The 23,682-nt window shown below is 37.5% G+C and overlaps 1 protein-coding gene across 7 annotated transcripts in view; it reads left to right on the forward strand.

Annotated features, from left to right (window-relative positions):
* The first annotated feature begins 605 nt into the window (after positions 1–605).
* LOC122323728 (cytoplasmic dynein 1 intermediate chain 1) overlaps positions 606–23,682 on the forward strand; it is a 51,788-nt gene continuing 28,711 nt past the window's right edge. For 2 of the 7 annotated variants that reach the window (XM_043217799.1, XM_043217800.1), the window contains exons 1-6: positions 606–880; positions 1,685–1,798; positions 1,901–2,015; positions 2,604–2,691; positions 6,598–6,657; positions 7,809–7,924. In XM_043217799.1, the coding sequence (XP_043073734.1) occupies positions 1,691–1,798; positions 1,901–2,015; positions 2,604–2,691; positions 6,598–6,657; positions 7,809–7,924 (487 nt within the window). In that variant the 5' untranslated portion in view covers positions 606–880; positions 1,685–1,690. Of the gene's footprint in view, positions 881–1,684; positions 1,799–1,900; positions 2,016–2,603; positions 2,692–3,747; positions 3,754–6,597; positions 6,658–7,808; positions 7,925–23,682 lie in introns of all 7 variants that reach the window. The other 5 variants (XM_043217798.1, XM_043217797.1, XM_043217801.1 and 2 more) reach the window with 5 other exon arrangements.

The raw sequence follows: 23,682 nt of genomic DNA on the forward strand, positions 1-23,682 counted from the left end.
ACACTATATTTTTTTAAGTCATCTTTAGTGGTGTATTGTACAGCGTGTTCCGCATCCTCTGAATGGCTGGGGGGACGTATCACTTATAATAACCTTAACTAGCTCCTTGATGCGACAATGTAATAGGCTCCACGTTGAGAAAACCTTTAAAAAAAGATTAAAATGATTAAATGGCCTATTTAGTTTCAGGGTTATCAATTCTAAAGGAGTTGATGTGGTATTAAGATTCAAAAACAAAGATCACGTTACAATCATAAACTGATTTTCATCACCTCTGTTGATTTTTTTTTTTTAATAAGTGCAATATTTTTTATAATAATTGTAATTATTTATTTATTTTACAGTGACTGCTTACTGTACAATTTAGGCACCTTTCGGCTGAGAGACCGCAGCCCAGGTTAAACCAACAAATAATCTTTGGCCTGGTTTCTAGATATTTTTAGCAGTATTCTGAATGACAAAATGCTAAAAGGCTTCCTTGCTCATTTTGGACTATGGCTCCATCTAGCGGCGCATAACAATTCAACCGATCCTGTTCGTCAATAATAATAATAATAATAATAAAACAATCCGCTAGGTGGCGCTGCTGCAGTGGATTAATTTATTTGTACATTATAACATCATTTTGGGAAGGGAGAGGTTGGATCTTTCAGTTATCTCGAGGTAGCAAGGCGGTCCATGAGCATCCTGGCACCTCTGAAAAATGTAGGCCACCAGCTTCCTCTTCTGCCAAGCAGCTTCGATGCGTTTCTAAACGACCGCCTCGCATGATCTCAAGCATGTTTTAATGAAAGGGCCGTGTTGAAGCGGATGGCAGACTGTGTGCATCAGCAGTGATACGGCATATTCACAGGGGACAGCATCCACGCGCTGGGAGCAGGTAGGAAGTGTCGCGCGGCCGTGCGGATTCGTACCTGCTTTTCGGTGTGTTTCGTGCTTTATGTGTTCGATGACTTCATAATCGCATATGGTTTGTGACGTCATCGTGCTTCTCACGGTGCCCACTGTTAGCAATAGCCACGCTGACATCATTTATGCGTCCTTATCTTAACGTGTCTTTGTCACATCTGGGCGATATAGCTAGATCACTGGATCTATTTTATTTTATGACAACAATACCAGCATTATTTATGATACAATCCAGCTAATGTAGCATATTTCTCAAAGAAGATGTCCCTGTCCCCATCATGAATGTGACGCTTGCATAATAATTTGCAATCAAAATGTGTTTTTAAATTTATTTTGTGTTTTTTTTTTATTTAAATACATTTGCATTTTTTTGTGTTTTAATTAAGTTTTAATAAAGCCATCCCCCACAGTCTGATATTGTTTTGTTTTTATTACCACTCCATTTCATTACATTTATTTTTTATCGTATGATAAATCTAGGGTTTACAGTTTTGATAAGTATTATTTTTAGCTCACATGAATAATAATCTGCCACACCCATAATACAGTATCAGTTGTATTATAAATATATTTTTTTTCTTAAATACATAGATACATGCCAAGGCATTTCTGTCGAAAACAAAAATGCTTCATCGACTTGTATATATGCAGTAGTGAGTTAACCACTGTTTTTAATAAACAGAGTCTCTAAATGTGGTGTAGCCTCTACATGGATCTTCTTACACTGGTATGAATGTGAAAACCATAGGTCTGTGGTGTAATTGTTTTGTCGCAGGACAAAATGGCTGATAAGAGTGACCTGAAAGCCGAACTTGAGCGCAAGAAACAGCGCCTTGCTCAAATCAGAGAGGAAAAAAAGAGGAAGGAGGAAGAAAAAAAGAAAAAAGAGGTGAGATGCTATAGATAAATTAGATTACTTCAGAAAGTGGCAAGAACTTCATATGAATGTTTGAGCGTGTGTGCTCGTGTGTGCGTTTGTAAACGTGAACAGTCAGAGACCCAACAGAAAGCGGAAGCTGCTCCTGAGGATTCAGACTTGGACCGCAAGCGCAGGGAGACCGAGGCCCTCCTCCAGAGCATTGGAATCTCACCCGAACCTCCATTAGGTACAGTACACAGACCACTGGACCGCAGTGAAACATCCACCCGCACCGCAGCCACCTCACTCAACAATGCCTGCCTCCAAAACACATCAGAACATTGCCTTTTTACCTTCGCCAAGATCAGGCCGTGCTATATTCTGCGTTTGCTTCATGTCTCTGAATGGGACTTCATCCAAACCTCTTTTTAGACTGGCTTTTCCCAGTCTTTTGTTTTTTTTCAAATTCTGCATTTTAGTCTTTTTGCTGCGCTGTATGTTCTGAATGACTACTCCTGTCTAAATTGTTTTTGCAGTTGCCAATGTAATTTCTATGGTTTATCCAACAGAACAGACCCGAAAGTCACGCAGATCTCTAGACTTTAACAAGACAGTAATTAGCGCAAACACAATCAAATTGAGAAACTTCTTATCTCACCACTGTGCTGGTTTTGTGGCGGTCATGGAATCCCTTTCTCTGCTGCTATCGCCATCTAGTGCAGAGAAACGTACATTGCAAAGACTCTATGCAACTTTGTTTATAAAGTATGCTTATGAAGTAGCTGGTTACATGTAACAACATTTTATATCTGACTGTTTTTTTCTCTTTCCGTAGTCCCGACACCAATGTCCCCATCAAAGTCAATGAGCACACCCAGCGAGACAGGCAGCCAGGACTCTGTTGACGGAGCCGCTGCTGGCAGGTATTTTAACATCCCCAAACGTTCATATAAGGACATCGATCATTAATGTTTTTAGTATTTGAGAGAAAAGCAAATGCTTTTGCCAGTAAGTGGGGAAGTTAAAGAAAGGCAGTACGATGCAAGTTGATAACAATTCATTTACTGTAAATGATCTATATACATTACAGTTCAAATGTTTGTGTTGCTACAGTTTTTGAAAGAAGTCTTTTGCGCTCGCCAATTGTAATATTTAATATGTTAATATCAAATACATTAAATCATTTAATCCTTTTTCGAATGTAATTTATTCCTGTGACGAAAAATAACTTTCAGCATCATTACTCCGGTCTTCAGTGACCCTTCAGAAAATCACATGACCCTTCAGAAATCATCCTAATGTGCTGATTGGTGCTCATGAAACCTTTCTGATTGTCACAGATTAAAAAAACTCTAACACTGTGTGTTGATGTGTTTTAAACATGATTCATAATAATTTAGTTGAAAAACATTGTTGCCATATTTGATCAATTTAATGTTTTGTTGATTAGTAATTAATTATTAATTCTGAATGTGTATGTGTGTGTGTTTATTTATATTACCTTATAATATGTAATACTTTTTTTATAATAAGTCTAATGAGTCTAAGGGACCTTAGGGAGCATTTAATATGAATTAAAATGTTCTAATCTTTGTTTTTCAAAGAGCAAAAGTGTTTCTATGTCAAAGGGGTAGTTCACACAAAAATAAACATTTTGTCATTAATCAGTCATCCTCATGTCGTTTCAAACCCATAAGACCTTCGTTCATCTTCAAGAGGTTTTTGATGAGATCTGAGAGCTTTCAGACCTTGCATTGTCAGCAATACTTATGAAATGTTCCCAGGTCCAAAAACATAGCAAGGACATCAGTAAAATAAGAAAACAAACTATTTTACCGATTCTCCCGAATTTTCATTTTTGGGTGAACTACACCTTTAATACCTTTTGTTTAAGCAGGAACAACATATTTTGTAAAGCAAGTGTGACTGATACCCATGTTTCTCTGATTTTTTTTTTTTTTTAAATATGGGATCAACAGATATAGGTAAGGATCATTTTGTGGTTCCTGTAGTGTGCTCATTTTTGATTTTCCACTTCACCCGTCAGCCTATATCAGACGAAATAAAAGACCGAATCAGCCAATCTCAAGCTACAACATCTAGCTCCACTGACCCTGAAATGGAGACTGCCGGCCTAATCGGTTTAGTGGCCATCAAGGATTTAATAACTAACCTCCTGTAAGAGAAATATTTGCAAGATGAGATGATCGATTTGTAGCATAAAGCATCAAAAATAACATCCGAGAGTGTATCAGTGCCGCTAGCAGTGCGGGTTGTTAACAGGCTCATTTTTCTTTCTCTGAAATATAGACAGATAGCTGCAGTCATGTGGAAAGGGGAAGGCTGATGCGACTGCTGCTTTGGCCTGTAATTAAGTCTGCATAATGCAGACGCGCGGCACGTTTGACACATGATGTGAGCGTTTGTCCCTGTCAGCGCTCCCTGCAGGGGGCTCGGCTCACAGCCACTGGACTGAAGTGATATTTCCAGGACATATTAATGACTTCATCTTTAGCTATGCACTGCCGTTGCCTCATGATAGCATTATTAGAGTTGTTTTTACTCCAAGGTCGCTTGTAACAGTGTCCCGGTCTAAGTCTGTCCATCTATAACTCTCGTCCTCTCCCAGGTCAGGGGTCAGTGGCATTAGTAAGCACAAAACACATACAAACAATGAAAGGTATGTATCCGCACAAAACCCCTAACCCAGAATCCCAAGCAGCCCCTTTGACGGGAACGTGTACGCTCTGCTATTAAAGTCAGCGCACACACTATCTCATTGGCAGTCGAAAAAAGCAGAGCAGTTTAGGTTGCTCCCCCCGGTGTGACTGCCTGATGCCTGCTGTTACCTTGAGCCTTGACTTCAACAATTCCTCTTGCATGGTTAAATTGGAGCCATTTGCAACGACGTGAATGACAATACGGTTTTTTAAATGTCATCACTGGTAAAACAGAGTGTCAGTTTGACACGCTACCCCTCTGGCTGTGTAAGTTTGGAGAAAAAAAAATTAATAGGCATGTTTGCGACTTGTACTGAAGGTTGAGGGAAAAAGTTTACAAGGTCAGCGCCGCTTTTGACTTGTTTCTATTGGATAAAATATCTACGTCTGCAGGTTTTGTGGGATGTATAAGAACACAATATATATATATATATATATATATATATATATATATATATATATATATATATATGGGCTGTGTTCAGGCCACCAGTCAAAACATATCATGTATGAAATTATTTGTTCAGATATATCTGTCTTAATGTACAATATCTTGTGTATCTTTATGTAACATAGCGTTTACGTGTTTATTTATCTTTCTAGTCAGCTTAAGAGTTTATGAAAGATGGCTGGTTTTGTGTACCCTTAGCAAAAAAATCTTTGGCATTACCATGGTTGGGTAATGATAATGCTATGAATTAGGCCTAGTATATCCATCTTATTTTTAAAGTAAGAGGGTGTAACTTAAATACTGCTTCTGTTTTTATCCACTTTAGCTTTACGAAAACCCATATTATCAAATTATTTAAATTGATTATAAATACACTCTTTTGTAGCACAAACAGTTTATTGTACAGTACTGTTTATTGGACTTTGTTTTGCCTTCTAGTTATTTACCTATAGCTAATGGCTAATGAATCAGAAGTATTCTGCATTTTACAATACTTGCTTTTCTCACTGCGCTTAAACTGTCCCATCTTTAACCTCAGGATAAAACAATGTTTCATACTTGATGTTAGAATGCAGTTAGCATTGGATTCAATTTCAAGTCGCGGCGCTAAAGGTACTGTTCAAAATAACACAGTCATGGCAATTTTACATTTTTGTCAATTAGCGGCTAATTCACTTTTGTATTTACAGTCTGCTTATATCTCACGTTTAGGTGGTCTCATGTGTTATTATTTATTATTTTTTCTATCTAAAAATCTTGTTTCTTTACAAATCACATTGTATGAACACTGTAAAATATTTCTGTTATCTCGTGAGTTAAACGTATCATGCACCACACAGTCATGGGCATTCAGTCCTTGCTAATGCCAGTGAAGCAACGCAACTAATGATGCCATAGGACATATAACAAAACCATGGTGGTCGTAATACGTCTGGATTTCATTTAGACCTCAATCATTAATTATATACGCAGAGAAGATACTATTTAAACAGCCACAAAGTAAGTTCTTCACTAAATGTCATATCTACTCAGTAGCTGATTTCACATGTAGTGAAAAGGTCAAACAGTGATGGAGAATGTGTTACTTTTTTATTGAATTTGAGTGAAGATTGGTTTATGGACTGACAAGTCTATCAAGGACAAACAAGCTCACAAGTTGTTTCTAGCCAATCAATGATTTTGAAATTGCAAATACGCAAAGGAAGGTTATCCTGGGGTTTAGGGATGTGCGGTACCACATGCAGAAACCATGGTAAATCTACAGAACTTTTTGCAAGGGTTCGTCCAGTTGATATATTTTCATTACACTGTTCGTATTACTCGTATGTCCATCCTACAATTTAATATTATAGCCTAAAAAGATTTGCTGACTTACCATATTCCCAATGCGATTATCATATCATTTTAATAAAGCACATCTTCAACAGTAACATGCATGCCATTCTTTGAAAAGTGCATAAACATCATGCATGAACGTCCTTGGCATTGTTTTGGTCCTTTCTCACCGTCCTGCTGGCTTGCATGAGGCGTGTTGTTTGATGGAGTGTGTGCTATGATATTTCTGTTTGTGTGTATGATGGTGTTGTTTCTGCTGAGGTTAATCTTGCATGTTCTCTCCCTCCTGTCCCCTGCGTGACACCCCCTGGCGCTCCCTCCAGGACCTTGCAGTGGGACACTGACCCCTCTGTTCTTCAGCTGCAGGCTGACTCTGAGCTCGGGTATCTCCTCCTCTCTGTCTCGTTCTTTCTTTCTTTCTTCTCAGATCTGCTGAACCTTTAAATGCATATGCATACACATTTACAGATATTATTCAGCAGATATGTACATGCATTTTTTTTGGACACCTGTTGGCTACATTCAGTGCAGGGATGAAGTTCTTGAATTTGAATTGAGTAAATAGAATGCAAAATTGCAATTTAAAAATGTAAGCGAAATTAAAGTGAATAACACTAGACTTTTTTTAAAAGGATAGATAGATAGATAGATAGATAGATAGATAGATAGATAGATAGATAGATAGATAGATAGATAGATAGATAGATAGATAGATAGAAAATACAATAAAACACAAATATTATAAAATATAAAAAAAAAATTAAATGCTTAGGCTGCAATATACTCACCAATATGGCAATAATTTTACCAATGATATGTATAAATTTTTTCTATATATTTCTTTCATAAAATTATGTACAATATGTCTAAAAGCTTAGAAGTTATTGGTTAAAAAAATTCTATTTATTTGAAAAAGTATCTAGTTCTTAAGCAAAGTATCTTTGTAGATTATTAAAATAGAAATTCTTATTATAATATAAGTTTGTCTTTTTCTTGGCTGATTGTGTGTTTTTTTGTTTTTTTTTTCCATTGATAACATAAATACATTTGTGAGTGTGTGTGTGTGTGTGTGTGTATCTGTGTCTGTGTGTGTGTGCGTGATATTGCACTGCCTTTGTACTGTAGTGTACCAATGTGTATGCAACTTTTCCTTTGTTCCTCTCATTTCTGTTTCTGGCTCGCTCCCTCTATCTCGTTCCCCTTTCCTTTTAAGTTTGTCAGGTTGAAGTGTTTTCAGCTGGTCACTCTCCAGCTGTGTGCCCAGGGCTGTATGTGACAGTGATTGATGCACCATGCCATGTACTGAGAATGCTTTAAACATTAGTTCTGGCAGTCAACTGAGGGTCATCCAAACTTACACTATGTTCATGGACTCGAATAATGAGCCCTACGGCATATTAGATGTTACATCGTATTTTGTCACTGTGATGCAGCCAAATTGTTATTGCTGTATGTATTTTAATGTGCATGCAAGTGTGTGCACGTGTGTGGTAGTTTGCAGGACATTCATAGGCCGATATTTTTCTCTCCCCAGACGTCGAACGCACAGATTGGGACCTTCTAAGATAACTCAGGTGGATTTCCTTCCCAGAGAGGTGGTGTCTTACTGTAAAGAGACTCAGACGCCGCTAGCAGCTCATCAGTCTGAAGGTAGATGCTTATAATAATATTCTGTTTACAGAATACATATGCAGTATAATATAGAGTCGTTAAACTACAAAAATTAAAATCGTCGTTAATTGCTCACCATCATGTCATTACAAATATGTAAGAACTTTTAAGATATTTTTGATGAAATCCGAGAGCTTTCTGACTCTGCACAGACAGCATGCAACTGACACATTGTCTTATTGTACTTTTATGAACACATGGAGAAAACTCGCATGTAAAAGAAACTGTTAAACAAAATAGTTAGTTTTGTTTTCTTGGAACACAAAAAGTATTCTCATAGCTTCATAAATGTTTTAACTCTTTCCCCTGCCAGCATTTTTAAAAAAAATGTTGGCAGCCACCTATTGAATTTTTGATGATTTTCCCTTAAATATTTGCCGCTATGCATATGTGAATGTATTATATATCAAAGAACCAAGGAAAATGGGATTTTATCAAAGTACACACACACACACACACATACAAGATGTTTCTGTGTCTTCCTCAGCCTACTTTATCCCAGTCAGATTGAAAATGGTCAAAATATGATCTACATTTGTGATTTACATAATCTACATATAAGATCTATATTGTCTCTGATTCTTCCGTTTATGGCGATCGTCTTTTTTTAAAGCCCTGTCGACCCAGGAAGTCCTGTAACTCAGTACCCCTAACTTACTTCAAAATATTAAAAATATTAAAATACTTTAAAATATATTTTTTTAATTAATTTAACCAATATCTGTTCAATAATTTACACTAAATGAAAGTAATAAAAATAGAAACATTTGTGTTTAACGCTTAATGATAAACAGCAGCATTAAAAGATCCCTACAAAAAGATGATTCAAATAATTCTGTGAATCATTTTTTAAATGAATTCATATTCGCTGAAAGGATTCAGTTCAGGAGTGCCTGTGTGATTCAAGTTCGTTCAGCTGTAAAGCTGCATGTACAATGTAATGTGGCATACTTTAAAAACAGCACTTTGTCATGCTACATCGCTGCTCATTTGGAAGTAGATTGCTACTGGAAAAAACTGTTCTTTTGGAGAGAGCTGAGCTATTGTCATGCTGGTGAAAAATGTAGTGAGTATCGTTGCTTCCAGTTAGTTATTCACCAACTCTGATCTATAACCACATGAACTGTGGGGAGAAAAATAATGCTATTAATCAATTTAAGTTTTCCGGCCAACTACCATATGAGGTCATAACCTATGCCTAATTCAATTAAAAATAAATGTAATTAAAATATATTTTTATATATATATATATATATATATATATATATATATATATATATATATATATATATATATATATATATATATATATATATATATATTATATAGTTTTATACTGTCGACTAGTACTACCCTGTTTTGTATAAGCAATATTTATGTAGCGCAAAATCAGACATTTAATTACAAATGTGCATGTATTCACCTTGTCAATCACTGTTAACATCTACAATAACTTATTTATGTAGTTTTATCTGTATTCAATCAAAATAGACAATTTGGGATTTCATGGTAAAACAGCTTAGGACAAGCTCTGAAATCGAAACGGGCTGCTCCGTGAAGAGCTTTGACTTTCATCGCCGTCAGGTGGGCTGTCATCCTGACCGTCTGGTTCCGTTGAAGAGCTCCAAACCTGTGCAGATTAAGATTCATTTGACCAGCCGCGGCCTCCATTTCCTGAGAGGGGAGTTAGGGGCGGCTTTTTTTGAAAAGAGATGCCTGCCCATCAGTGGCTCTGCTTGAAATGGCAGAACAGTAACGGCATTGAGTCAGGCTTTAAGTGGATGCAGACGGGTAATTCAAGATGGCTTCTATCATCGGAACATCACTTGGAGTTGTGCCTGCGTTTCTGTGGAGGGCTACCAGTTTACTTTTTTCCCTTTCTGTTGAGATTGTCGGGTCCACTATCAGTTCAGGTGTGCATGGCATTTCAAAAGATTGAGTGTTGTAGGTGAATCCTTTGTAGACCAATTTCTAAATAGTACTATGCTGGGATATTTCACGCAACTAAGTTCTGTCACCATTTATTCACACTTAAGTTGTTATAAACCGGCTGCTCTTTCTTCTGGAACAAAGAAATGTTGGTAATATTTTGAATATTGTTAAACAAAAGTTTAGTTTGGACCAAAAAAATCAAAACGCCTTATATTGATAGAATGTTCATTTTTAAGCGAACTGCCTCTTTGAAAGTCAGGATTTTCTGTATGTTAGATTTTTTTAATTCAGATATCTCACAAAATATATTCACTTTTTTATTTTAGCCAAAAAAGAGATAAAAAATAACATTTTCAATAGTAACCAGTAGAAATGAATCAGCTAGAAAAATCAAAACACATTTTTTCTGGTGTTAACTGTAAATACAATGGCAATATTATTTAAAGTAACAATATTCAAAACGTCACTTAAACCCATGTTCTTGGATGTTCTAAAAATAAAAGGATAGAGTGAAATATCATCATCGACCTTCCTTTTTGTTGAAATTTAAAAGAGTACAACTCTAAATGGTTAAATGGTAACCTCGTGTAACACGATACAGTATTAATAAAACTCCTCGAGCTGATTGATTTATGAAATGTGAAAGTGCTTAATCAAAGCCACTTCTGCTTGTTTGTAAAAGAATAATGTCAGGATATTTCTCCTTATTAGTTTAAGTGTGGTTCCTACCACAAAGACTTCTTGGCTTCTCCATTCGTTAACTCGACACAGCAGTCAGCTCTGAGCCGCCCTCTTCCACAAGTGTACTCTAATGTACTCCATTGGCTTCAATCATATATCTGAAGCCAATCATATTTAAAGTGTCATATTTCAATTACATTTTTAAATTTATAGCCTTGTTAAAATGAAGCTCACATAGAGCTCGGCTAATTTGATTGCATCCCCCAGACTCGGGAGCCAGGCCTGGTATAAAATGCAGATGGTTTGAAAAGCACCCTAAACATCTCCATATGGACGGGACCCCCTAACAAGCAGCTTTCGGTGTATTAGCATAACATCGCTGGTAGTTGTGATGTGAAGCACAGCTTTTGCTCTTTGGTTTCCTCTGATTTGGCTTTTAAACCTGCAAGCGGTGCACTCAGAACGAGTGTTTTGCGAAACGCAGGCTTTACCTCGCCGCTCTTGTTCCCCACCTTCTCATCTTCTTCTTTCCATCTGCATTTCACACCAGAATCCCTCCATCCTCTCATGGCTCCTTGATCCCTACGCTGGCAACAGCTGCTTGCCATGTGATTGGAGACTTCCTGTCATTATAACTGATGTGTTTTTATTCTTTCCACTTCCTTGAAGCCTGATCAGAATTAAAATTGCTGGTGGAATTTCCTGTCAAGGCAGGTCATTTATTCAGCAAGTGCAACCACTGACAAGCCTTTGATTGGCCGTTGCCCTTAGCGATCGCACTCTGTACAGTTTATTTGTTTTTTCCTCTCGGGCCTGAAAATGCAGGTTGAGCCCACAGCTGTCTGTAGGTACAGGTTGTCTGTCCAGGGGAGACCCTGCCCCTGCGAGACCTCTCACATGAGAAAGAGAGGAAGTTTTAATAGCTCTTTCCACCACCTGCTACAACTTGCGTTCTGTGTTTGTTCAGGCCAGTGCAGAGGTTTCTTCCATTGATTGGTGAAACTAAACAGATGCCTTTTTTCCTTTTCTTACTTTTTTTTTCTCTCTGACCCTCTCTCTCTCTCTCTTTTTCTCTGAGTTGGGGGATGCAAGAACCGCCCAGGTGTTTGCCCTCGTGAGACTGCACTATAACACTATCATGAAGGCCAGCAGTGCCTGCAGAGACTCTTGTACCAGCAGCAGCCAGCATGTAGTTTGATTAAGTTCAAATTAACCTGATTAGGTTGCAAAATGCCCTCTACGATGGTTGAAGATGTGCATTTTTAAATGTTTCATAAAATTGTAACACTTTACAGTATGGTTTCTTTCGTTAGCATTAGTTAACCTGAATTGACAATGCGTATACAGGGTTTATTAATCTTAATAGTAATGTAAACATTTTGATTGGGGTTCTGGCGGGCCCTTAAAAAGTGTTTCAAATTGAAGGCCATAAAATGTCTGAAATTGTATGAAAGTCTTCATTTTTAAGAGGTCTTAAATTTGGGGACAGAAAGACCAGAATCTCAATTTTCGAAATCAGGTGATGCACTGCTTTGTATTCATTTTAATTTTCCTGTTAATACATTTTTAAGATCAAAAATTCTATATATGTAAACAATGGATAATGCACTGTGTTAATAAACAAATGAGACCTTATTGCAAAGTGTTTAGTTATTTCCCTATTCCCCACAAATGCTAGTTCATTTCATTGGTGCATACCCATAAAATAAACCTTAAAATTATAGATAACACTTTAGTATAGGGAACAAATCTCACTAATAACTAGTTGCTTATTAGCATGCCTTTTATTACCATATTGGCTTTTTATTTGCACTTATAAAGCACATATTCTGCATAGTTATATTCTGTATCCCTAATTCAGCAAAATAGGAGTTTATTGAAAGTTGTTAACGGTTTGTTAATAGCGCTGAGATTAAAATGCGGTCGTTATTTTTGTATTATACGTACATATCTTATTATTGCATTATTACCGAATAGACAGTTGTGACAGTTGTCTTATTATATTATTACTATGTTGACAGTCGCATATTACTGACCCCCAACTTGAGAAGACGTGAGAAGAAATGGAAAATGTTTAGGATTCTATGCTACGGCTATCGCTACTACACTAATTGTTGAGATTCCTTTGTACACAAGGCCAGAAGGTCTTGTTTTCACTGAAGTACATGCTTTTTCTTCGGCTAATATCTTATGCCTTTGGCTTAACACACAAAGAGTTCCCTAATGGATCCAAAAATTACTTGGCCGTGTGCGTTCTGTTTATCAGCTGGTTGTGATGTTTTGTCGACCCCAATTTAGCCCTCGTTCCAGATTTAGTCACATGCAGGTTCACCTTGTGTTTCCAGAAGTATCAGATCCCATGATAGATACAGTTTCATAAAGATTTCCGCCGGTGGTCTGGGAGAAGTTGGCAGAAATAAAGGCCAAACATGTTAGCCAGTGGCTCGTTTGTGGTATAAAAGCCTTCCAGATCTCACCATCAGAGGAGAGTGACCTTAAAATGACATTATTGTGAAACAACAGCGCTGAATGTGTGTAGCTTGTAGTCATGACTCAGCAGTACTGGTCAGTCAGGGGTTGTGACCCATCTGAACTTTTAACCCCCCTGAGAAGCCTATCCCAGCCGTAGTTTGTCTCACATCAATCTAAATGTGTGTGACTCTGTTTAGGATTATTTAATTTAATGAACTGTTTGCTTCCGTCTCAGCTTTGCTCTAGTGAATATGGGTAGTGTGATATGTGTCCAGGTTCTTGTCTCTTGGTTGGTTGGAGATCTGTCTCTGCTAAGTGTACATTGTTGTTCACTCAATCAAATTACCCGCCAGTCACTGAGTGCCACATTCAAGGCTCCAGCGGGCTCTCGGCGACATAATTTGTATGAAAGAACAGGCTTGTAATTCCTAAAGACTGCTGGGAGTGGATAACATTGCAAAGGCATGGCTCATTCACTGGACAGTGCTTTAGTGGGTTCTGGGAAAGTCAGCTTCTCATTTCTATACTTTCTTCTGGCCCTTCCATTGTTGGAGTAATGTTTTACACTAAATGTTTTGAGAAAGCAACTCCTGAAATTTTGCCATCCTTGAGTGGAGCGGTAGTGATTATGTGTTAATCTGTAAAACCAGTTTGTAAAAAAACACATTAGATCTCGTGTCACTCTATTTTGAGAAGAAAACAATTGTTCAGCCAAAGGCTTACTTCACCTAAAAACCAAAATCCTCTCATTGTTTGCTCATTCTTAGCCATTCTCTTGGCTCCAAATTTCCACACACTAAATAATAAATAAACATAAATAAAAAATAATAAAAAACAGCAATAATTTAAAATGTAGACATTTTTGTGCATTTATTTGCGCATTTGTATTATTATTATTAATAATGGTATAATAATTATAGTTTTATTTAAAAACAAACAATTAAATAAGTAAATAAAAAAAACATTTCAGAAGAATTTTTTAGGTCAGCTGATCCTTTAATAACCTACATTTATGCTTTGAGTTTAGGTCTTCTGAAATAAAAGCTTTTCAGGTTTAGCAAGTGGACCTATCAATGAAATGCGGTCCAGATCAGCAGAGCTTGGATCTACGGGAAAGCCGTAATACTTAAACGGCTTTAGCAGGCTCTACCGCTAATTACCATCAGCCGATAAGAATAGTATCAAAAAGTCCAAGTATTTTAGTCTTTGCAAAGACCTTTGTGCAAGATAGTGAGACACAAGGTTGGATCAAAAACCTAGAATCATTACGATACTGAATTTTGTAATTTCAATACCGCACTCGGTCACCTCTGTCCTGGAAACCATCTCAAGGAAGTTGAAGAGTTCAGAAGGCCACGGAAATGATGTGGGTCTTTGTTTCTCACAATCTCTCTCTTTCTTTATTTAATGTGTGCACGTACGTTTGTGTGTGTGTGTGTGTGTGAGTGCGCATTAGGCTTCTTTTGCTGGAATTTTTCAGGGCCATTAGCTCTGGGGGTCTCCAGTGGGAAGTGGTGATTCTCTTTTTTACAGTCACTTTTTTGGTAAACTTGTGGTGGTCCTGTAATGGTTCCTAATTGCAGTTCTAACTAACTGCTAATCTGAAAGACATTACAGAGACTCTGCAGAGACCACCGTAACCAAGCGGTTGAAAACAACAGCGAATGTCAATTGATCCCAGCCAAACATATTGACTCAATTAATTAATCGAGTTTCGGGTCAGTGTTTGACCACCGAATATCTCAAGCATCCAAATAATCATAATGTTTGATGACACGGCTACTATTATTAACAGTCAGGCTAATTGAGATTATAATGTTTTTTTTTCCAGGTCACTCTCTAGAGCTGCACGAGCTTTATTTATCGTGAACGCTGCTCGAAGAGGCCCTACATAAACCATTTAAAAATATTTTGTTTCTGGCACATGCATTTGATATTACCCTGACGAACTTTGTTGAGAGTGTGTTGCAGTTGGTGCCTCACAAACAGCAGTTTTCCGAGGGTCTCAAGATGATTGTGGTCAAGGCTTTTGCCCATAGCTTTGCCATTCGGCACCAGCTCGCCCTCAGTCTGGGTTGAGCAGGGCGTATAGGTCACATATGGAAGCGCTTCATCCTGGCGTGTTGTTTTAGCTCTTTTATACAAGAGAAAAGGCGAGGGTGTCAGTGTTCACAAAACGAAAGGTTAGCCAAAATTCGCTCTCATACAACAGTGGTTGCTATTTCCCTCCATCTCCATCCCAGGGAGAGTCATGTCGCATTTAGATACTGTTACATTTACTCTCTTTTGATCTGCAATGTCAAAATTAATTGGTGGCATTAGAGGGGATGTCTGTCTTTTCTCCCTTTGCTCTGTGCTGAAATGCTTAGACTTTGAATTCATCGCCATCATCTGACTCTGGTTTCAAGCCCAAAAAGGCCCAAATCCCCAATGGTTTGGATCGAGGCGGGATGCCAGTCAAAAAAAAATAAAAAATCTGATATCAGACAATACAATGTCTTTCACAGTAGGTGGACCATGCCAATCTGGACCCAGATGATTACAATTTTCCTCTCTTACCACCACATAATAAGATACATGAAACCACCTCAGCCAAAAAATCGGCCCCTGTCCATGGAGTCACTATAATAATATTTGCCATCTGATGTGTGTTTAACATCAGATGGGATACTGTTTCATTCCTCTGAACAGTTAAACTTTTTCCATGTAGCACACAAAAGTTGAAAGTCCCATGTTCCCAAGGAACTTCTAAGATTGTTGTAAAATCAGGTGAGGTTGTGTATAGGTCTGGGTGGTCGTAGGATTGCTGCTACAGAGGTTTTCTATTAAGTATTTCAGTTTTTGTGTGTATATATATATATATATATATATATATATATATATATATATATATATATATATATATATATATATATATATATATATACTGTATATGGGAATTGATGTAAAAAAACACCCCTAAAATTTCAGATAAACCTCCCTCATGCTATTTGTGACTCTAAAAATGAAGATAATTTTTATTAATTTTATATATATATATATATATATATATATATATATATATATATATATTGTGTGTGTGTGTATGAAAATGATTTCCTCCACTTATTATTTTATCCTACTTACAACAGTTTTCATGTTGACCCTGATTGAGTATATATATGCTAGTGTTAATAAGAATATAATGTTAAATTCAGTGCAGTTTTAAGTTGCAAATTAAAAGCAGTAATTATTAGTGTGCTGATTGAAGGAGTTGTTTTGGTTATGTTCTACACGGGACATTAGGGGGCACTCTTAGCACATCAACATCATAGAAACTGCATCAACTTTCAGACTGCTGCTGCTGCTGTGAAAAACCATGAATTGTGTACTTAAGAAAATTCAATTCAATTTATTAAATCATTTAATTCTGGGCTATTTCTCATGTATTGTAAACGTACAAATTGGAATAGCGTATCTTACTGCTGAATGATCCAAATTGGTTTATTTTATCAACAAGGTCTAGCGATAAATTTCTTGTTTTTAATTCTGAATAAAAACATGACTTCTTTTAAGACAGATTTCGCCAAGTGCTTGAATAAATCCTGAAATTGCAGAATTTTAGCCAATATGCCATCTCTGTTGTGTGACTTGTTGAAAAGTGAGTTTAGCTCATTGCCTGGGTTGAGTTGCTCATTTTGACAGGCTAGGGTTTGGAAAGTTTGAAGTCATGAGGTTTAATCATGCTCTGTGGCCAGTCTGTGCATGGCGTGGCATGATGACTCCCTTAAAGATGTGGTTCTGGGAGCAGGCCAGCTTCACTGGCACCACATTTGCGGGCCAGAGACCCGTTGCATAATGTAGGTTCATTACCAGACCAGAGTCTTGGTAGGTCAGGAATATAGAATCTGGAACAGTAGACGCTCAGTGAAAGGAGGAACTAATCATTTTCATTAGAGTTTGTGATTAATGTCAGTCTGAGATGCTGTAAGGGATTCATTTCACGTCACATATAGAATTTAATTGTCAGGGATTTTTATACAGACATTGAGAGGTAATAGAGCAATTTTATATGCAGCATTGTTTCACAATTACTTTGGCTCGTAGGGCTTAGAGATTGAATAAAAGAAATGTTTTGTTAAAAATTTCAGGCAATCAGCTATAGCCAAACTAGTTTGTTTAGTTTGGTCAGATGGTTAATGCAACCCTGTCTGTGTCAATTTAAAATAGTATCTAGTTTCTTTCTTATTGTTTGAATTAGTGGTTTATGGTTTGAAATGTTTTTTTGTAACAGTGAGCTAAGTATCATGTTCTGTACTGTTCTAGTAATCAGAAGACATTTCCTAGTTAATAGTCGTTTACTACTTCTCGTTGTTTGAATCGTAACGCTACGTGAAATAACTGATGTGCAGCAGTGCTGAGTGTATTTTCCTATTGTTTTACCATCAAATGACTGCCAAAAAACTAGTAAAATGTAGAAATAATGGTTTATAAATTCCTCAGAGTAATTGTAACCAAACATATAATATAGAAAGTAGAATAAGTACAATCTAAAATATGTACAGTAGTATGTACAATATATTTTTATTTTTTTTTGTCTGCTGAATTAATCAATCAACTACAGCCAGGATAGTAAGTTTTAACGGGAACCCTTACTGTGTCAGTCTAAAACTGTATTTAGTTTCTTTCTTATTGCTAGAATTAGTGGTTTGAAATATTTTTTTTAAACAATGAGCTAAGTATCATTTTCTTTTCTGGTTAGTAATTACAGTGTATTTTGTCAGTAAAATTCAGTGAATTTTAAAATGTACTGTAGTGTGTATTTTAATATTATTTTGCTATCGAAGGGCTGCAAATAAAGTAAAATGTTTATTTATTTTCAAAAAAGCTAAATCTGGCCTATTTTGTACAATGAACAATTATATGTGCATTGAGATACCGTTAAATTAATTTTGAATTAATTTTTGGCATTGAAAGGGGATGTTGCAATTAGATACAGAAAGTATGCCAAATGGCTTTTCAGTTGTATTTTATTTACTGGTAATAAATAGTCATATCATTAGATAATGTGCTTTTAAAAATGTATCCTAAAAATTATTTACAAATAATAAAAATGAAGTTCCGTCATAATTGGGAATTCTAATACAATAGTGTAATACAATCTCAGACACTGTAAGAAGTGTAAGGAGGCGTTAACTTCCCCGGCACATTGTTTTAAATATTCAGTCCAATCTGACAAGACTTGAAAATCTCGAATCTAAAACATTTCCTGTGCACGTTAGCAGCGCTTTAGAGAAGATATCTGTTCAAAGGGTGCGCTGGCTTTATCTCTCCCGACTCTGAACATTTCCAGACCCCAGAGTGCTGTCTCACTCTCTCAGGGGAAGGCAGGTCTGTGCTGCGTGGCCTTGGGCTAGAAGATAGCGGTACTCTAAAAAGCGCTTCATGATCAATCTCAGCCGTTTGTCATGATGATGTCATAATGATGACAAACGAGAGTGATGAGGAAGGCCAACAAAAGGCTGAACCCAAATGTGAAGTTGCTTTTCCAGTAAAGAGTCAAAGCATTATTTGCCACAACAGCAAACTTTGAAGAGGCTCAGAACGGGCTTCAGAAGAGGAGAAGAAAGATAAGGCTATGATATGCTGCTATGATTTATGTGTATGGTTTGATGAGCTGCATTCAGTGCATTTTAGCGTTTTCTCTACCATTTTTTGTCGAGCCGTTGAGTCATTCATCTATTTTTCACTGATGTTTGAGTCATTATTATTAGATTAGACTCAAAATTATTATTATTATTTATTTTAATTTTTTTTTGCACAGCACAGTTGGCACAGTTGGCAACTAACTAGCAGTGCACAAAATTTACACTAATTGATGTACAAATGATAGCATAGTGTAGAAAGAAAAAAGTGTGTTATAGTGGAGAATGTTCAGAATCATAAAAAAATGCAATACGATATCTGTAGAAAAAATATACAAGCAGTAGAAATGCTACGTTCTGTTTATGTCTGCATGGAGATAGAAATACATATAAATACGTAATTGAATGTTTAAACTTAACTTATTTTCATTTTCAAAAAATAACTAAAAATACATCTAACTGAAGCAGTAAAACACAATAAAACATGATAGCAGTAGAAAACACATCTGTTTTTGCAAAGTAACTCTTCACATACATACATGCATACATACATACATATATAATTTTTATTTGGACTCTGACGATTTCTTTTTTTTCCCCTCTCCCTCTCTAAATTGTTGCTGCAGGGGTGGAAACAGCATTGCTGGTTTGTCGCCCGTTCGTGTGGTTTGTAGTTATGAAATGCAAACACTGTATCCACAGCCATGGGCTTTCACACAGCTGCAGGAGGCCGTGAAGAGTGTCAGCTCAAGGACCTGACTCCACTCCGGCCTGTGCTCTGTGTGTTTGATGAGCAAGTAGCCAGGAGTACAAGTACTCTCTCCACAGATTTTTCCCATCTGATTTCACAAGACAGTCTGACACTCTCTGTGTGTGTCTGAGTGTGAGAGAGACGGGAAAAGGAAAGAGAAGAGCTTTTGTTGGCTGGATGGGTCACAGTTTGCAGACTGCAGCGTGTGCGGAATCTATCATCACGGCTTTGTGCAGTTTGATGTGAATTATTTCCCTGTTGCTATTGTAATATTTACATGTTAATTTCTCTACGTTCGTCTTCGTGTTTATGCACGTCAGAGACAATGCATTCAGCATATTTGATCAGTTTTGTGTTTTACTAAAGAATTGATCCCTTGGCTTTTTTGCACTGCAAAGTCAGTTACTAAAGCTCAAGTGCGTCATTTTGTGAAGATCCTCATATTTTCTTCTGATTGGCTTAATGCAGTATGCAGAGACAGCAAGCCACTTACGATGATAACATTTTTGGCTGTTAGGAGACTTGAATCCAACTGTAATTCTAATGGACAAAAAAAAAACATGTTTTTGAAAATTAAATGCAAAATATGACCATTTTAAGCCCGTTTGCTCGTTTTAGGCGGTCTCCTGGTGTTTAGAGGGGTTTGAGGCCTGACAAGTGCAAATTGTCAGGCATGGAGATCAGAGAGACCAACTTAAGACCAGTTAATTTATATGTAGTATTTTTTTCCAGCAGGTTTATGCAAGGTGATAGTACAATTATCGAAGGGACATATTCAGTCTGTCATATTCAGTCTGCACTGACTGAGTCCATTAGTGTTTAAGGATGTGACTTGAAGGACTTTTTCTCAGGCTGGTGTGCCATTCAGGAGTGCAGCAGATAGATAGTGTTTGTCTCATGCTTAGTTTGTCGTGCCAGTTCCACATTACAGGCCTCTTTCATGTTCCTGATGCCGCCTCCTCAGTACTCTGCCTCTGTTGTGGTCTAGAGGCTGCTTGACACCCAACTTCTGAAGTCTAATTTGGGGATGTCTGTTTGTACTTCTTCTTAAAAAAGGAAGACACATGTATGTACGCAGGCCCGAAAGTGTGTCTTATATTCTTGCATGTCAATGTGTCAATATGGTGGGCAGTAGGGGTGTCCTTCCTGCTGTGTCTCATGTCCCATATGGAAATACCCTCAGCCCTTTAGCTCAATTTCTCTCTGTGTTTCAGAGGCCCTGAGGAAAACAAACACACTCAACCCCCTCACTGACAGAAAAAATCCCCACTTGTCAGATGAGGGGATTTTTTGATTGTCTAATCAGCTCCATATCCCAATCCAGAGGCCCGGAGCAGTGCAGCTTGGTCCAATAAAATGCTGGATGAAAGACTGAGTCGCATCCTCCTTCCGTTTAATCGATGGCATCTTATCTCACTTTTGGCGGCATTTTTTTACTGCCAGTTTTTTATATGTGCCTGTTGTAAAGGTGCTTTAATCGCGTCTGAAATAAAAGTTTTTGTTTGCATAAAATATGCGTGTACGTTGTGTATATTTATTATGTATATATGAATACACACACTTAATATATATGTTATAAATATGTTGTTTATATATTAATATATAATATAAAATATAAGAATATGATTATATAAATGTAATTTACTGTATGTGTGTATTTATGTATACATAATAAATATACACAATACACATGCATATATAATGTAAAAAAAAATTATGTGATTAATTGCAATTATTCATTTGACAACACTAATTTTAATGTTTGTTTATATTATCATCATTATTTCCCAATTTCATTATTTAATATAATATAGTTATATTTCAGTCATTTCATTTATAATACAGCTATACAGTAATATATAGTATTATAAGTAGGGTTTATATAGTATGTAGGGTGCCTTGAAATCAAAAAGGTTCAGAACTGCTGGTCTAGAAAGATTACTGATTTCAAGTAAACTATTTAAGATGCTTTAACATCATGAAAACTGTATGAAAGTGTGAGCCTGACAAGTGCATAATTCTCCTTCAGCACTGATGTTTCCATGACCACGTCCATCTGTGAACCATTTGCGTCTGGTATATTGCGTGCAGTGTCTTTAGAGCGGGAAGTGCTAAGATCCTCCATACCACATTCAGAGGCATTCGCTCTCGCACTCTCCATAACAAATCAAACGTTTCCACTGCTACTCTTAATATGTGATAACCAGGACTAATCTTTCACATACCCTACACCCAGCACAAATAGCGATTTCTGTTGCCTAATTAAGCAGTTAATTAGCTCGGGTTTTTTGAGTCCTACACCCTGAGATCAGCTTGTGGTTTTAAGGATGGAAGTCCCGTTTTGATTGAGTGCTGCTGCTGTGTTGGTCATTACGACTAGCAGCGGTGGATTTGAATTGCTCGAGCAGCTTGAGGAAACCGAGAAGAGATTGAAGACAGGTAAGATGGGGGGGGGTGTCATTACCTTGCAGGGCAGGTCCTCAGTTTCATCAACCTGGCGAGCGGGGTGGATGGTTTATGATGTTTTTTCCCACCGAGCGAACCTGTATTAAGCACCAGGGTAGTGTGCTAAAGCTGTCTCGTTTATCCATCTCTTCTTTGCTTTCAAGCCTTCTAACCGATCCCTTGATGCCATGTTGGTTGCCGTCACCTCATGGGAAGCGCAAATAAACATTCTGACTGGGATAAGAAGGTCAGATGCATTACAAATGGACTCAAGGGCATAGTTTAATTTACAAATTGGCTTGAAAGTTCCCTCACTGAATTTTGGCCCACAGTGTTGATGTTTGTTCAGAGTGATATGGTGTGTCACGAAAACATGCTTTGGCCAAAAAGCCACAGGGATCTGCAGATATATTGCAAACCTCTTGTACATTGTTTGCGAACCTTTTGACCACAGCCATGAATCAGGGTTGTTGTTGCTTTGCGAATGGCTTTCCTCTAGACCTGGTCATATCAGGTCACATTCTCCTCCAGACTTGGACATCCCGATCCAAAACCTTCTGACATAGTCTGTCTAGCATGTGGGTCTTCTGGAATGCAAGAGGTGTCCCGTTCTTTGCCTGTGCTATTTTCTCTTAGGCCCCAGAGAAAAGGAACAAACTGAAAATGAATGGCAGGGCTCTTTCTTCCTCTCTGGGCAAAAACAGATGAGAGAGAAAGAGAAACAAGGCCAGAGAAGTCCATGGTGGTGTGGTCGGCCTGGGCTGGCTGGCTGCCCGTCTGGGTCTAAGGACTCCTCTATTCCCCGCTGGTCTCTGGCTCAGAAGCTCAGTCATATTCAGCAGCTAAACCACACTTGCTCCGGGCCAGACTCGGCTCACATCAGTGATCCACATTCAACCTCTGGGGAATCAATTGTCTCAGTGCTTATGCTCATATGCCATGGATTTAGCTTACAGTGTGTACATACTAGTGTGTAATATTAACACAAAGCGTTCGATTATTATTCTATGCACATTTGATTCAAACCAAAAAAGTATTTGTATTTTAAGTAAATGTACTTTGTTTGCCTAGTCAAGATAGACATCATGTTAAACTGTATTCAAATAAAAAAGAAGAGAAGTACACCTTTGTTTATTTACAAAATGATCTCAACTTTAAGCTCTGCCTTAAAAACATTGCAGAAAAATTGTTGTCATTCGCCATCAGCTCCTCTCACTTTTGTTGAGTGCACGTAATGCATCCAAAAAAAACTAACTTTCGAGTGGTACTGTATGTTATTGCTAAGCGGCTTTCCTAATAGCAAAAAATAATAATGCAGTTTTTCCTTCCAGAAGCATATTTTTTAACCCCATCGGATAAAGATAAATACAGGAAAAAACATTATTGTTTGAGATTAAACCCCAATAAAGGGGGCAAATCCGTCACACGACAGCGTAATTCACAACAATGTAAGAGACTGCATTCTTGCAAAGCTGAAATCATTGTTAAGCGTGCCTCCAGGCCCTTGTCTACTCCTCAACTGGTGTGAACACAAATACACTGGTGTTAAGAGAGTCAGCCGCAACACGTCTGGCACGATGGGATCACTTCCTTCTGCAGACTGGGCACCCACTGTCAGCTCGACCCGGGTAATTAACCTCTGCCACTGGGGTTCAACAAGAAAACAATCCCACAGTGCTCTGTGTGTATGCTAGCGTGACTGTGTGTGTGCCCCGTCTACAGGTGCCTGCGAGGGTGTTAAGCATCATCCTTCTCACCATCTGCAGGCATGGGGCAGGGTAACGGAGAAGGCTTGGAACACATGCCCAGTGCTTCGGACAGCGTAGCAGGTG

This window comes from Puntigrus tetrazona, chromosome 19 (genome assembly GCF_018831695.1).
Source record: "Puntigrus tetrazona isolate hp1 chromosome 19, ASM1883169v1, whole genome shotgun sequence".
Classification (NCBI taxonomy): Eukaryota; Metazoa; Chordata; class Actinopteri; order Cypriniformes; family Cyprinidae; genus Puntigrus; species Puntigrus tetrazona.